This window comes from Pterocles gutturalis, unplaced genomic scaffold (genome assembly GCF_000699245.1).
Source record: "Pterocles gutturalis isolate BGI_N339 unplaced genomic scaffold, ASM69924v1 scaffold2418, whole genome shotgun sequence".
In the NCBI taxonomy this organism is placed as follows: domain Eukaryota; kingdom Metazoa; phylum Chordata; class Aves; order Pterocliformes; family Pteroclidae; genus Pterocles; species Pterocles gutturalis.
The window spans coordinates 66,506-81,178 of NW_010120185.1; the positions used below are offsets into that span (position 1 = coordinate 66,506).

Consider the following 14,673-nt stretch of genomic DNA (forward strand, 5'->3'; position numbering starts at 1 on the left):
ATTCAGGAAGATATTTCAGTTTCTCAAACTTCCCACCTGCCAGTAACAGAAATCTCCCTGAGGCCTGGTATGGTCACTCATCAACATCAAGAAAAAAGATTTTGGGACTGGATTTTCTAACTATTTAACCTGACAGTGCATGAGGCAGAGCAGGATGCAGGTCTTCCTCTAGATTTGAGCTCCTCACTTGAAATAAATAAATAGAAACAATTATAGAGAGGACAGGGGACACCTACAGAGCATTTGGACAGGACTTCATCCCATTGTTAGGAAGCATTGAAAACACCAGGTGAGGTTACCCGCTGCTGCACACTGAGCACTGTTCTGACTCTGCCTCACCTCGGTGCTGCTCAGCTTGGGCAAACTCAGCTCTGCTCACATAAATCAACAGAGGGCGGTAGCTTTTGCAATATTCTGAGATTTGTGTGTAAAGAGTAAAGACACAGGTAAGCATGGTGCTCTGTGTGAAATGCTATCCTGGACTTTACAATGTTTTTAGGTGTCACCTTATTTTGATTGTTACTTCAAAGCATTGCAAATGTGGCTTGCTGCTGGCAGGGAATTAAATTATGCTAACGTACATTTTGACTGCTTCGCGCAGATGGAGGAGTTAATATCTCTTTTTCTTCTCTCATTCTTTTTCCTGTTAAATTAAGGGATTTCTAGACATGCATGCAAGTATTATGATATAAACGCTTTGACCCACATTTCCTCTCACATTAAAAAAATTCTGGAGTTCAAGTGCATAAAAGACTTTTGCTTCTCAAGTAAGAGGAAAATAGTATTCAATTACTTGTGAAGGAACATGCTAAAATACATTTCATGGCATACTTCTTAAAACCTGAGGTAGCTAAAGTTTGCAGGGTCATGTCTTTTGTGTTGCTATCATTTTGGAACCCAAGGCAGTTGTATGGAGTTATTTAAAATTCAAAGGAAGAGGATTTTTTAATTAATAAAAGGTGTTTGATCTTGGAGAATGAAAAATTGAGATTTTTTAACAACAACAAAAAAAGAAAATGCATTATTCCTGTTCCAATTTATATATTTATTTTTTATTTAATTTGTTTATTAGTCAGACTAATGCCAATGCATTTCTGATGTTCTTTTGAAAATAAGCTCTCCAGGTTGTCCATGTGACCAAAATTCAATATGTTATTTGCTAGAAAGATGCCCCGTCTGAAGTGAAGACTCCCATGTGAATCCCTGGTTTCTCAGTAAGTGACTGAAGGCATAATTTCCAAAGACATACAAGTAATTTGCAGGCTTTACAGATTTTAAAAGTATTTCTCTCTCTTCCTTAAAAATCAGTAAGAGTTGAGCACAATGAGCCTTTTCAAGATATGCTGGTCTGCAAAATATAAGGAGTGAGTCTAGATACAGTGCTTAATCCCTCCCACCCCAACCCAACCCAAAACCCCCAGAAACCTCAGTGACTTTGAGAATGAGGCTTCAATTTCCAAATCCCTGCCATGACTGTCAACATTTTGCTTCAAAACTGAGAATGAGAGATCTGTAATATTTGCTGTTGTTTATTTCTGTCTGTCGCTACTAGGTCAGTGCAAGCAGGTGTGCATCAGACCTTACAGCAAGGGTACATCCTAGTGCAATGCTCACTCTTCTTGATGAGGTTTAATGGTGCTAGCTCAAGGAAATGCAAATGAAGTAAATGTTGATTGAATTCAAACTGCCAGCTATCAACTCCATTTACTGTTAATCTCTCAAGGTCAAGAGATTACCATTGTTACAAATAATTTATTTGAAAATAATCCAAACAAATTATTGTCTTGTGAGCTGAATAAAATATTGACTGTTAACCTAAAGATTATAGACTGTAAATTTTTATCTACTAAGAAAGCAATCTGTTTTGAATTGTAGATCATTGCTGAATATATTTAATGTCTTCAGAGATGATCAAACCCCACAACAAGTGCGTGGGTATGTATGTAAGTATATATAACACCTTCAAAATATTAGCTCTGTGGTAAGTGTTGCTCCTCAGGTAAAATATATTTCATTATAGATTATGTTTGAAAAATCCCTCAGAGGGGTGAATGAAATAATGTGATAAACAGGGGGTTAAACACAAGTCTGTGAAAAGTGGGTTTGAAGACCAGTGTGAGAGGTGCAACTTGAGCCCTCAGGTTTTCAGCAGACAGCTAAAACCAATATGCAGTGCAGAAGCTCTGGTAGAAGAAAAAGTATAAACATGTATGAGATACAAAGGTGCTCTCTAGTTTACTCTCATTTTCATTACTTTTTGCTTTCTGGCCACGTCTGTGGGGTAAGTGGGAAAAAAAGGACAAAAATCCTCCAGGCAAAACTTTCATTCTATTTATAATCTCCTAAAGGTTCAATACTTTATTGTTTGGGCAGTTTTATTACTTTAAGTCTGCACATTGTGTACAACAAAACCATAAGGAAATTAAGTTTTAAAAAAGCTGGTCTGTAGAACATCCACCCTTGAAATCTGCAGAGGGAGGCACACTTCTTTCTTGCAGCTTATGTTTTCCCAGCAAGTGAGAAGGACACTGTTTTAGATCTGTGATTTGTGATCCTGTCTGATCATTTGAAGCATGAAAAGATGATGGCATGATCCCCTGGACAATGGCAGAGAGGCTCCGCTGTGAGTTGCTTGGCTGAAAATAGGTTGTGTACAGTGATATTTCTCCCAAATATTACCCCCACCACTAAGAATTTGCAGCACAGGGACCACCTGAGCCAGAGACAGGTATCAGCGAAATAACTAAAACCCGGTAGTTTGCTTATTTGAGTGTCAAGTAACCAGTGACAGATGTTGTCCTCCTAAAGGCCATACAAAATCTGCTGACAGACTTCTGATCTTTGCAAATCTTTTCCTCTAGCTCTTGTGTGCTTTTCCCCAAACCCTCACCCTGGTCAGAAGAGGAGGAACAGAGGACATAAATCTTGAGGTGCGCGTGACACCTTTACAGCACTTCTCTGGCTTACAGGCTTTGCAGTGTGAGAATAACTATACGGTAACCTGCGCTGGTTTTGGCTGGGACAGAGTTAGTTTTCCTCATAGTAGCTAGTGTGGGGCTATGTTTTGGATTTCTGCTGAAACCAGTGTTGATAACACAGGGATGTTTTAGTTATTGCTGAGTTTACGCAGCATCAAGGCCTTTCCTGCTTCTGACACCACCCCACCAGTGAGTAGGCTGGGGATGCACAAGTTCAGAGGGGACACAGCCGGGACAGCTGACCCCAGCTGATCAAAGGGACATCCCACACCATATGACGTCATGCACAGCATATAAAGCTGGGGGAAGAAGAAGGAAGGGGGGGACGTTCGGAGTGATGGTGTTTGTCTTCGCAAGTAACCATTAAGCGTGATGGAGCCCTGCTTTCCTGGAGATGGCTGAACACCTGCCTGCCAATGGTAAGCAGTGAATGAATTCTGTGTTTTGCTTTGTTCGTGTGTGTGGCTTTTGCTTTACCTATTAAACTGTCTTTATCTCAACCCATGAGTTTTCTCACTTTTACTCTTCTCATTTTCTCCCCCATCCCACTGGAGGATGAGTGAGCGGGCGGCTGTGTAGTGCTTCCCTACCAGCTGGGGTTCAACCATGACACAACCACCTGCTTCCCTATGGCCTATATTGATCCTTGTAATGTTTTTAATTAGGGAAACCATCACGAGGAGTTTCTGAGAGCATCCTGTCCCTGAGCCCTGGCTGCCTTATTGACTTGTCTGCTTACAGACTGAATCCTCTGCATCACTTGGATGCAGGCATCTGCAGAGTTCAATAAACTGTAAGAGCCAATGGTATGTCCTAACTTAGAAAGCACAGAGATATTTTTATTTTGACGAGCAAGTCGACCAGAAGAATTGTGAAGACCATGACTGATGGGTTTGAAACTGGCCATTGCACACAAAGAGTAGTGGTTTATCTTTTTTGTTATTTGACTACTTACTGACATTTATCACAAGATAGTACTCCGAGTACCACTAGCCACTACTTTGAGATGAAAATAGCTGGATGTCTCAAATACAGTGTGACAGTTGGTCATCTTTGAGATACATAGGGAAAAGCTCTTCTTATGTACAAAGATCTGCAATATCAAAAGTGACAATTTTACAGGCACTTAATAGAAGCAAGATTTTTGGTTAGTATGTGCTTGTACTAAACAAGACCCAGTTTACATACCTGGAGATGGACTCTACAAGTCACTCATATTATTAGTAAAATCCAGTTAGTGGAACTGGATGGAGGCAAAACAAGGAAACACCCATGTCTGCACCCACAGCTGCTCTGGTGTGTGAGACCAGTGCAGCCTTGGGCTCCTCATCTGCCAAAAGAAGGTGGCAACTCTAACTCAGCTATGAGGAATTCTTGAGATTCAAGTAATTCTACCAAAATGCACTCTAATTATTCTAGTTTTCAACAATGTTTTGTCAATAATCGGTACATTGTAATTTTCAAGAATGAATGGCATGCAAGTACTTTCCTGTCAGAAATCCCCAACTCATACGGTCATCAGTCTTGTCCGCATTGGGCTATAGAATCATAGAATGGCCTGGGTTGAAAAAGACCTTAAAGACCATCTAGTTTCAACTCCCCTGCTGTGGGCAGGGTTGCCAACCACTAGTGCAGCCTGCCCAGGGCCCCATCCAGCCTGGCCTTGAACCCCCCCAGGGATGGGGCATCCACAGCTTCCCTGGGCGACCTGGGCCACTGCCTCACCACCCTCACAGGGAAAAGGCATATAGGCGTATAGGCATAGCTTCCTAGTCAGTACAATTGATATGGCCAGAAAATGAAAAGGTTCTTTTTTTTTTTTTTTTTTAGTATTTATCTAGCAATGCTGAAATGCTGCAGACAAGAGTTGCTGACAGGGTGAGTTTAAGTTGGACCCAAGTGAGGAAAACAGGATGGAACGGAGGAGAGATGGGAATTATAATTACTTGTGTGTGGGAACTGAGAAATTATTCTTGCGTGTGGGAACTGAGAAAAGGCTTGAGCTCAATTATCCGAGATGAATTTTACTCTTACTACTACGTAAGCAGAAGTTCCTGTAAAAGTAGTAACCTCTGTATTATGTATACAGGTACATACATACCTGCATACATACCTCCACAACCCCAGCCATCAAAGTTTTCATATGTAGCAAGGGAGTACTCACCTCACTGCTTTATAACCTTTGTCTTTTTAACTTTTCACTTCCTCTCTTCCTCTTCATTTCCTTCCTCCACTAAGTCTAAATATAGACCATAAGCTGTTCAGAAAAGCTACTATATTTCCTACTGGTTTTTCAAAGGCACTGAGCAAATATTCAGGATTCAAAATCAATTTCTCATTAGCCATTCAGCAGTAGCATGCACTCATGCGCGGAGTTGTCCCAAGCTAATTTTCTCAAGCAATGTGATGGAAGTGATTTTTTTCCAATAGGATTCACAAGGCAAGAGGTAGATTTCTGGAGGCTGTTTCCTGTAAATAGGAAAGAGGAAATTAAGGTGGAGATGGAAGGAGGACACAGAACAGACTATTGAACCCGACTTCGCTAGCAAGGCAGAATTAGCAGGAAGGCAAAAACCCCTGAAATATCAGAGAAAGGAAGTGATCTAAGGCTCTGAAAGAACACACAGGATGCTAACATAGTTGACCTTACCCTGTTTAATTTCTCATCCAGCTTATTGCTACCTATATTTTATTCCAGATATTTTACCTTACAGTCATGATGGTTTTGGTCTTTTCTCTGCTGTCTGGGTGTAGAAGGTGCAGCAGATGTGCAAACAGTGATGCTACCACAAAGCAGCTTTGAGATCTCAATGTACACCATTTCACTCAATACATCTAATGAGAGCGGTTTTTAAAAAGATGTTCTAAATTTTGAAATGAAAAATGTTAATAACAGTATGAGCCAGTGAAAACAAGAACACAGGAATGAGCTGAGCTTTAACATTTATTTGGTAAAAAATAAAAGTAATAAATTATTTCATGACAATTTTTGGTTTGTGTCTGTACATACACAGTATATCCACAACATAGCTACTATGTAGTCCAGGAATTCCATCTGAGAAAAAGGATTTACATATGAAGTAACAATTTTAAATGAAATCAGCACAGTCTTTACACCCATCAGTACTGAAACCAACTTGATGGAATTCCTTTTTTTTCCCCTCAGAAATTACTCAGCAATATCTATTCTGGGTCTTGTGTGTTCATAGTACCCTGCATGCTTGTTTTGTATCATCTAGGTCAGTGTTTCTCACTTTTTTTTAACCAAAGAGCACATGATTATTATTTTTTTTCCTGCAGTGTTGGTGTACCAGCTTTCATTTTCAACTGTTAAAAGAACATTAAGAATGTTCACTTATGACTTTAACTTCCGATTTTACTTGCTTCCTTTGCTGTATGTGGAAATACGCGCAAATGCTTTTCTGTTCTGTCTCTTTGCACTTTTTTATTCACCTGAATTCACTCCCATGTCACCTTTTGAAATCTTATGGATCACCAAAGATCCACAGACTCTGCACTAAGGAAGGTTGATCGAAACTCTCCAACCAGAACAACAATATTTTAACACCAGCATATGTGACATTTGGAAGAAACCTACCAGACAGGATGTCAAAACATGGTGTCACCATGGGTCAAAATTAGACATGGCCCAAAGAAAACAATGAAACCATATATTCAACATTTTCCCAAAACACATCAGCTAGGGCTACAGTGAGATTTTTTTACACCAAAATCTAACGAAACACATATGCCTGGTGTTATGCTTTATCCGGAACTACCTAGTTTAAAAAGCTAAGTGTGTATTTAATGCCTGGTTGGATTGGTTCTTCAGAGTATTATTCAGGGGCTTGGGAAGCTGTAGACAATCAGCCTGAATTTTGAGCACGTTGTTTGCTAAATGAGGCAAGAACAGACAATGTACAACAGACAAAAGAGTCCTGTGTTTGAATGCTAATAAATGAGTTGCATTCATTTCTCAAACACAATAAAATATTGCCACTGGTGCTTAGTCTTTAAAATATTTCTATTTATCTGTCAAAAATTTTATCTGTTTTGGAGAGAAAAGAATAATTTTTTCCCAGCTGTATTTACATATGGAAGCAACACTATAAAAATAAACATGTATCATGGGCCTTCTATCAGAAATAATTATTTTTCCCTCCAACTATTTTTTTGCACTTATCCATTGAATTTTTAGTTCGTGTAACACACGTGGTGGGAGAAAGATGCATAGTCTTCACAGCAGCTTCTTCTTGAAGGGATATTCAGTAATTTTTAGTATAACCAGATTCTCTTCCAGCAATACACAAGATATTTTCAAGACATACAAAGAATTGATTTGGGAATCCAGCCCCCTATATCCCCTCAGCTTTTCAGAAATAGGACTTGACCACTTTTTAAAATGTTACATATAGGAAAATTGCTTTTAAATACCGACCTGGAGGGGGGACCATTCTAAGCAAGAAGGAGATTAAGGGGATTAAAACTCAACTAGTCAACATCACTAAAGCAGAAATCTGCACTACTAGCTTTGCTTCACAGCAAAGCAGCTCTGTTCTGAGCTCTCCAAGAGCAAATGTTTTCTTCCATCCTGTTTCTCAATACAGAAAACAGTTGTCAGAACATGCAACGTGTCTTTGGCATCATGTCAAAATGTGAAAAATGGAGACCTAACTGTAACTCTTAGTTTTGAGTTGAAAATGATGAAAAATTTCAGACCTTATAGAAAGGTACCAAGGCATCTGTAAGCACCTGTATGAAATAAAGAATGAAATGGGAAGACGACCTTTTGAGCATTACAGTCTCCTCTCTTGTCACCAGGGTGCTAATGGAATATGTACTCATGCAAGTGAAGACAAAATTGGAGTAACATATCTCAACTACCTGTGAACTACTGCAGCTTTGTGTTGTTCTAACTCTCCAGACTTAAATGAAAACAAATCCAAAATACTGTACCATGCAGTACAATATTGATATGGGGAATAAACTGCAACAGGTACCACAATAACCACACTGATCTCTCTGCATTACACAGCTGCAAAGCTACTTGTTGGTTGTACAGCTTATCCCACATCATGCTACAAATTAAAAAAAAACCAAACATATATTTATCAGACAGCTTAGTGGAGCCATTTTAAATTTTATTTTTACATTGTCTTGCAACAGATTTTTGGTATTACTTTTCTTCTGATTTCTTTTATAAACCATGTTTCTCAATACATTTCAGAAAGCTGAAAGATGATCAAACAATTTTTTATCTGAATAGCACTTATCAATGCAGAAACATGTAGTGCCTGATAAGCTTTTTGTTTCTCTCACTGTTTGTAATACTACTACCCTAATAGATTAGACAGGTAGAAATATATTTTTTCTTAATTTTTAACCTTTCTTTATCTCTAGTTCATGTTTGTTAGCATGAATAAAGAGTGCAGTGCAAGCTCATTAAGAAGAGAACAACCAACATTTTGCAATCTGAGAGGCGGTAAAAATTGTTTATTACAAGGTTGAAGAAATGAAGCAATTTATTCACTGGGTATTAAGACTGTATGTGGGGGTGGTTTATTTACGATGTGAATGGAACGGGCACCACATGAGGAGACTGTATCTCCTGGATGCACCACCCTCTGCTGCCGAGGGTGCTCCTGAGGGCTCAGCATTGCGTAGCTCTGATGGGCTTTTGCACAGCCACCCTCCTAGATCTATTCCAGTGCTAATGGAGTTTTATTTAATGTGGAAATTACAAGTCACTTTTTATGAGTTTCACAACTCCTAAGCCATTTGGCCAAATGACCACCATGCACAACAACAGCTATTACTTCACAGCCTTACAAAACTGGGAGTGCATTGGGCGTGTGAGGGGTGGAACAAACTTGCAATGTGCAGAGCGCATTTAGGACACATTGAACGAAATGCATCTCCTTGGAAAAGCAGAAGCATCAAGATCAGCTCTGGGAAAAGGAAGTTCAAAAATATAAACTCCAAAATGTTCATATCTCTTTTCTCTGCTGCTGCAAAGAGCAGGTATCATTTTTTATTTTTTTTTCATATTTTTCCTTTCTGTTTTGTGAAACAGCTAGGTTCCCACAGAGACATGAGGCAAACCAGACAGGACTGGATGAGCATTGCTTTTCCGCCTTTAACACACAATTCTGCAGGGAACAAAGTAAGACTTGGTCTTTGCACTACCTGTGTAGCAGCACACTACCAGTGTGCTCCCCCACCTTCAAAGCCACAGCTGCAGGCAGGGCACCAGGCTGCTGGTCCCGTGGTGTCAGAGCCCCATATTCCCCAAACAGCATTTGGTCTTGTAGCATTTCTAAAATAGCGGTGTCGGTACATTAAGTGCCTGATCCTACTTCCACTGAGGTCTGTGGTAGTCTTTTGCATTCATTTCAGTTAACCTCAGATCAAGCTTAATGTAGAAACGTTCCTATGCAGGGTCTCTGAGGAGAGATCTAAAAATGAAAAAAAAAAGTTGGGTTCTATTGTGATTTTTTTTTTTTTTGCATTATTAAGTCTATGAGCAGGCTTTTCACTGAAGGCTCTCAATCTTCTGTGTAGGTACAAAATAGCAGTATGTATCTATAAACATAGGTGACTTGGCAATTTAAAATATCTGCTTCCTCAGGACTCTCTAATTTGCAATCTATTTTGAAAAATAAAGGAAAATATTTCCAAACTGTATCAAAATAGATTTCCCAAACCTTACTATAACATGGAAAGCACTGTCACTTCAAAACTCGCCCCAAGACCCTCGTTCTCCCTCTCTCATTTCCTTCACAAATATAGTACCGCCTACAAGTGTATGGCAGAGCTCGCAAGAGCACAAGAGAAAACTAAAGATCCTCCTAAAAACTACCCACACAGTCTCTAGCACCACCTGCAGCTTGATTAAGTTCCTTTGCTGCACTGCTAATTCTGGGACCATCCTGAATAACTGTCTGCACTGCTAAAAAATATTAAGAGTTACAAGTACAGTATCGTGTTGCTGTTGGCTGTGTAGCTGTGGAAGTATGTTGTGCTGATACTGAAAATATGCCTGGAGCATAAGGAGACATTGCTTCCCTTGAGTCTGAAAATGCTACTTCTGTTGGGATAGAATATTTCAGTATAAATCTTCATCTGGGAAAAAATACCAGCTATGATATTTTGGCAAGGAGTGACCAAAGTGACTAGTGTTCATCAAGAAATTAATAAAATCTCTTCCATGGTCACAGGAAAAGGGGAGACCTAAACTTTCAGCAGAGGATTGAGATGCAAGACTTTGCCACTCTCATAAATAAGTAACATCCCCACAGTGAAACAGCAGCAACCTAATAAGGTTGCCTGAGAAACAGTTTGAACAAAAAGCTGACGCTGCTTCACTGAAATCAGCAACAATAACTACGGTGAGTTCACAGGAGCTAGAGCAGATTCTTGGTGAGAAGAAGACTTCTGTATAAAATCTCTTCCCAGGGCCACAGGTAGAAGAGACAAATGAACTTGATCTAGCTGGTGCGTGAAATGCCTTTTTGGTGTTTCTTTCTAAAGAACAAAGCCAAGACCCTCCTAGTGGGACTCCTCCATAGAAAGCTGTAGGGCCTCTCAGACCTAAGAGTGAAGTGGGCTCCTAAAACATGCCCCTGAAACATGAAGAACCTGTATAAGGATTACAAGCTTTCAGCAATGAATTCTTCCAAATTCCTGAATTCGGAACAAAACTGTTGTGGAGCATCTTGCAGCTAAATGGTTACGGCATTCTCCTAAGAGAGAAACTCCACGTCCAGGAGTGGTGAGCCAGCTGGATGTCCTGGCTGCCCACTGCAGATGAGAAGTGGATGCCATGCTGCTGCCCGGACACCCTGCCTGTGTTTTCTGTGAGCACTAACCTGGCACAGGCACTTGATACCATGCAATTTTTTAAGACTGAGAAGCTCAGATGAACAAAAATGTGCCCCTTAGACTGCAGTTAGGTGCCTAAATACCTTCATTAAGGTTAAAAACTTGCTGCTTTCACCCTTCACTGATACTTACTTTGGATTAGGAGAGGTGCCTTCTTGTTTGATGTGGTGAAGTTTACAAATCTCATTTTCAGATGCCTAATTGCTCCTGGCCTTGTAATAATCATACGGACATAAGGCAGCTTTATAGGGTTGAGCTTGCAATCTTCCTCATATGCCTAGCCTAGGCACTTGCAACCTTATTTAAAAAACTGAGTTATTAAAGACAGAGTTGCAAATGTATCTAGCAACTCTTAAAACACACCGTTGCATGTGAAACTCAAAAACTTACCTGAGAAATGGAAGTCCATGGACAATTTTTCTTTTGAAACACCAAATAGAAAAATACAAGAAGCTATTTTTAGAATACGTTATAGAATACTGGCATGTTATACAAATGTAATTAACCCATTGAAATTTAAACCAGTTGTAAGTTATATTCAAGGCCCCTTTTCTAGAAACATTTTTTTTAACATTCATCCTACATTCACACTAGTTTAACCATGTAAACAAGTCTGTGAAAGCTCAGATTAAGGTCACTTTAAGATCTCTGTGTCAAATACTTTACAAAAATATCATATTACATGGAAAATTCAATAAAGATAGATCCATCTGCTGCCCAAACAGTTTGATAGATGCTGTGGGGTAAATTATTAACAAGATGAAGCCTAAAATAAGTTTTGAAAAATGAGTTTAAAGATAAGTAACATGCGATGCATTAATATTTGTGTTTATCATTTCAAAGTGTACCTAAATGCTGAAAAAAGGCAAGCCACTATTCCTAGTGTTATCCCATTTTTAAAGGGCAAATCTTTGGAAACTCTATTACTTGAACTTTAAAAACATCCTCCATCTTTTTTTCCCCACGCTTAATCTTACAATATGCTAGTACATACTTTCTTCACAATGTATACAATTAATCTTACAATATAAACATTATAAACAACCCTTGAGGCATCTTCTGGACACAGAATTTCTGTAAAGTATAACGATTCTAGGATAATTATGTAAAAATATGTACATTCATTCCAATGTCCTAGATCCAAGAAGAAACCCAAATAAGCTCTACAAAAGTTGCCTGTCAGTCTTGTCCAGTTAAGATTATGTCCAGCTTTGCTGCTCTTGCTGTATTTCAACATAATCAACAAAAGTTTTACTTGTTTTTGTGTAGGAAGTTCCCAAACTTTTGCATAAATCCTCTTAGCTTGTTTTCATTAGGCTGCAGTGGATGGTAAGCAGTTGAGTTGTAGCTGACCATGTGATTACTCCTGCCATAATTATTCCCTAGGGTCTTGGTTTTGATATCTGACAGACGTAAACTGCTGTTGGGTGCATTTCCTGCAGGTTGGCTAGCACTTTCCATCTTGCAGAATGGCTCAAAGCGACTATAAACACGCCTTTCACTCAAACGAGGTCTTAGCTCCTCTTGGCGTTTTGAGCTTGCCAGCTGTGGTGTCATCGAACTTGCTCTTTGAAGAGCAGAAACAGGGACACTTTCAGGAGCAGTATTTGTGGCGATTTCCTTTACGTCTTGATACTGAATCTGTTCTGTATTAAATCTTGGGGTTGAGGCATCTCCTGCAGTTTCTATGAACTTACTTTCAAGGGGGCACAAGAGAGGACACTTTTTATTGCTTTCATCAGATGGAGGTTTTTGAGGTTTTGGTGACTTTGGAGACTTTTTGGGGCTCCTGGTGACATCTTCTTTACTTCTATTCAAGCTACCTTGAGAATTTGAAGATGTGTTTCTTCTTCTCCTTGGGGAAGAATCTGTCTTATTCTCGGAAATCTTAGGTTTTTGATTCTCTTCTTCAGAAACCAATGTGTCAGAACTACTACACATTCTGTAAAAGGCAGGACCTTTGTTTTTTGACAAGCTTTCCTTCTTGTCTGGTGTGAGATTAAGAAGGGACCGCAATTTCTGGGATCCTTTCTTTAGAAAACTTGGGGAATTCTTACTTTCTTTCTTTGATGTGCAATCCTTACTAGACTCCTCTTTGCTAGCTTCGTTGAGAGCAGCCATAGAGATTGCCTTGCTAGCAGTTGGGCTCTTGAGTTCTTCTTTGAGGTTCTTTTCCTCCTGTGGCAAATGGTTGGTCACACTGTGCAAACTTTTAGAGCTCTTCAGTGTGTCTTCTGGATGTTTTGGACTAGCTGGCTGCTTAAGTCTATGCCTAGTCAATGTGCTGTAAACATAACTGGATGCATGTTTGTTAGCACCAGGGTCTAATATGGACTTTGAATTAAACATGGGAAAACTTCTCCTTTTTAGCAAATTTTCATTTTGAAGGTTCTTCAGATTTTCTGCATGTTTGTCTGCACATAGCGTTGTGTACAAGTAGAGAGATGAGTCACCTGTTGCATTTGAATTTACACTAGGTTTTGTGCTGTCTGCAATATGCATTCTGTGGTTTTTTGGTTCATCTGGTTTAACTGGGATGTTTGTGCTAAGCTCTTCTAAAATATTATCTGTTCCATTTTCCACACTTGGAGCATGATTAGATGTCCCTTTAGGTGTTGCACTTCCCTCTGAGCCAATTATAGTTGAATTTGAAGAACTTGCACAGCTGCTTACTTCCTGCTGTTCAGGTAAAGTTGGCTGAAAAACCAATGATGATCGTAAGCGAGAATGAGAATACAGCGCATGAGCTTTAATATTTTCAGCTGTGTCGTAGCTATCATATCTGTCACCCAAGGCCGACCCATTAGATTCTACTGGATAATCTGATTGATCATTCAAATATGACTTAATTCGCCAGTTACGTAGGAATGATTTTGTTGTATGTTCAAGGGTTGGCATCCTTTGCTGCAGATGGCGGATATGATTATCTGTCCCATTAAAAGACCTCCGTACAATTGAATTTCTTTCTGCAAGATTTACCTTTGGTCGTGAAAACTGATCAGCAAAACTTTGTTGGGGTGTATTGTAGTTATTTGCATATCCTCCTCGTAACGAAGAAACAATACTAAGGCTATCAGATGGCACTTTCCAAGTATTTGATGGATTGTTGGCTCTATTAATAGCTCTATTGAGCAGTAGGTAAGGTGTCCTTTCTGGCTTCTCCCCAGCATAACTATGTCTCTTCCAGTGCTCATTTTTTTCACTAGGTTGATACTGCTGGATTGGATTTTGCATGTTAAAACCTGGATGAAATGGTTGTTTATTATAGGCTTGATTTCTCAAGCCATATTTATCTATTTCATTTACTGCATATCTTCCACGAGTTTTCCAACAAACAGGATCTATCTTGTGAACGTTGTCTTGCCTACCAAAAAGGTTTCTCTGGCTAGAAACTGAAGCCAAGGAAGACACCGAGTGTTGGTATGTATCGTTATCCCACAGTGTCCTGTGACTGTTTACCCGTACTAATTCTGGGGCAAATGAACTTGGAACAGAAGAACGGGCGTATAGTGTCCTGAACTCTTCATCAAAGGATTCAACCAGCTGTCCTGTGATAACTTGAACCATACTGAGGTTGGTTTTTTCAAATGACCACATAAAGCTGAAAGAAGAACAAATGACCATTAGAAACAGTTCTTTTGAACCAGAGTATTGCACTGGTCCTTCTTGATGAGAAAACTTTGACACAAACCTGGGTTTTGTACAAATACTTTCTAAATAAATAAACAAATTATGGGCATGATTCATGCAATTTGGATTTGGAACGTCTAATCTAATACCAGTTGAACTCAGCTAGAGACTTTCCACTGCTTTC

General features: G+C 39.4%; 1 protein-coding gene across 1 annotated transcript in view; it reads right to left on the reverse strand.

Annotated features, from left to right (window-relative positions):
- Positions 1-12,110: 12,110 nt before the first annotated feature.
- FAM83B (family with sequence similarity 83, member B) overlaps positions 12,111-14,673 on the reverse strand; it is a 45,004-nt gene continuing 42,441 nt past the window's right edge. The window contains exon 4 of the mRNA XM_010076788.1: positions 12,111-14,460. Within this exon, the coding sequence (XP_010075090.1) occupies positions 12,111-14,460 (2,350 nt within the window). The remainder of the gene's footprint in view (positions 14,461-14,673) is intronic.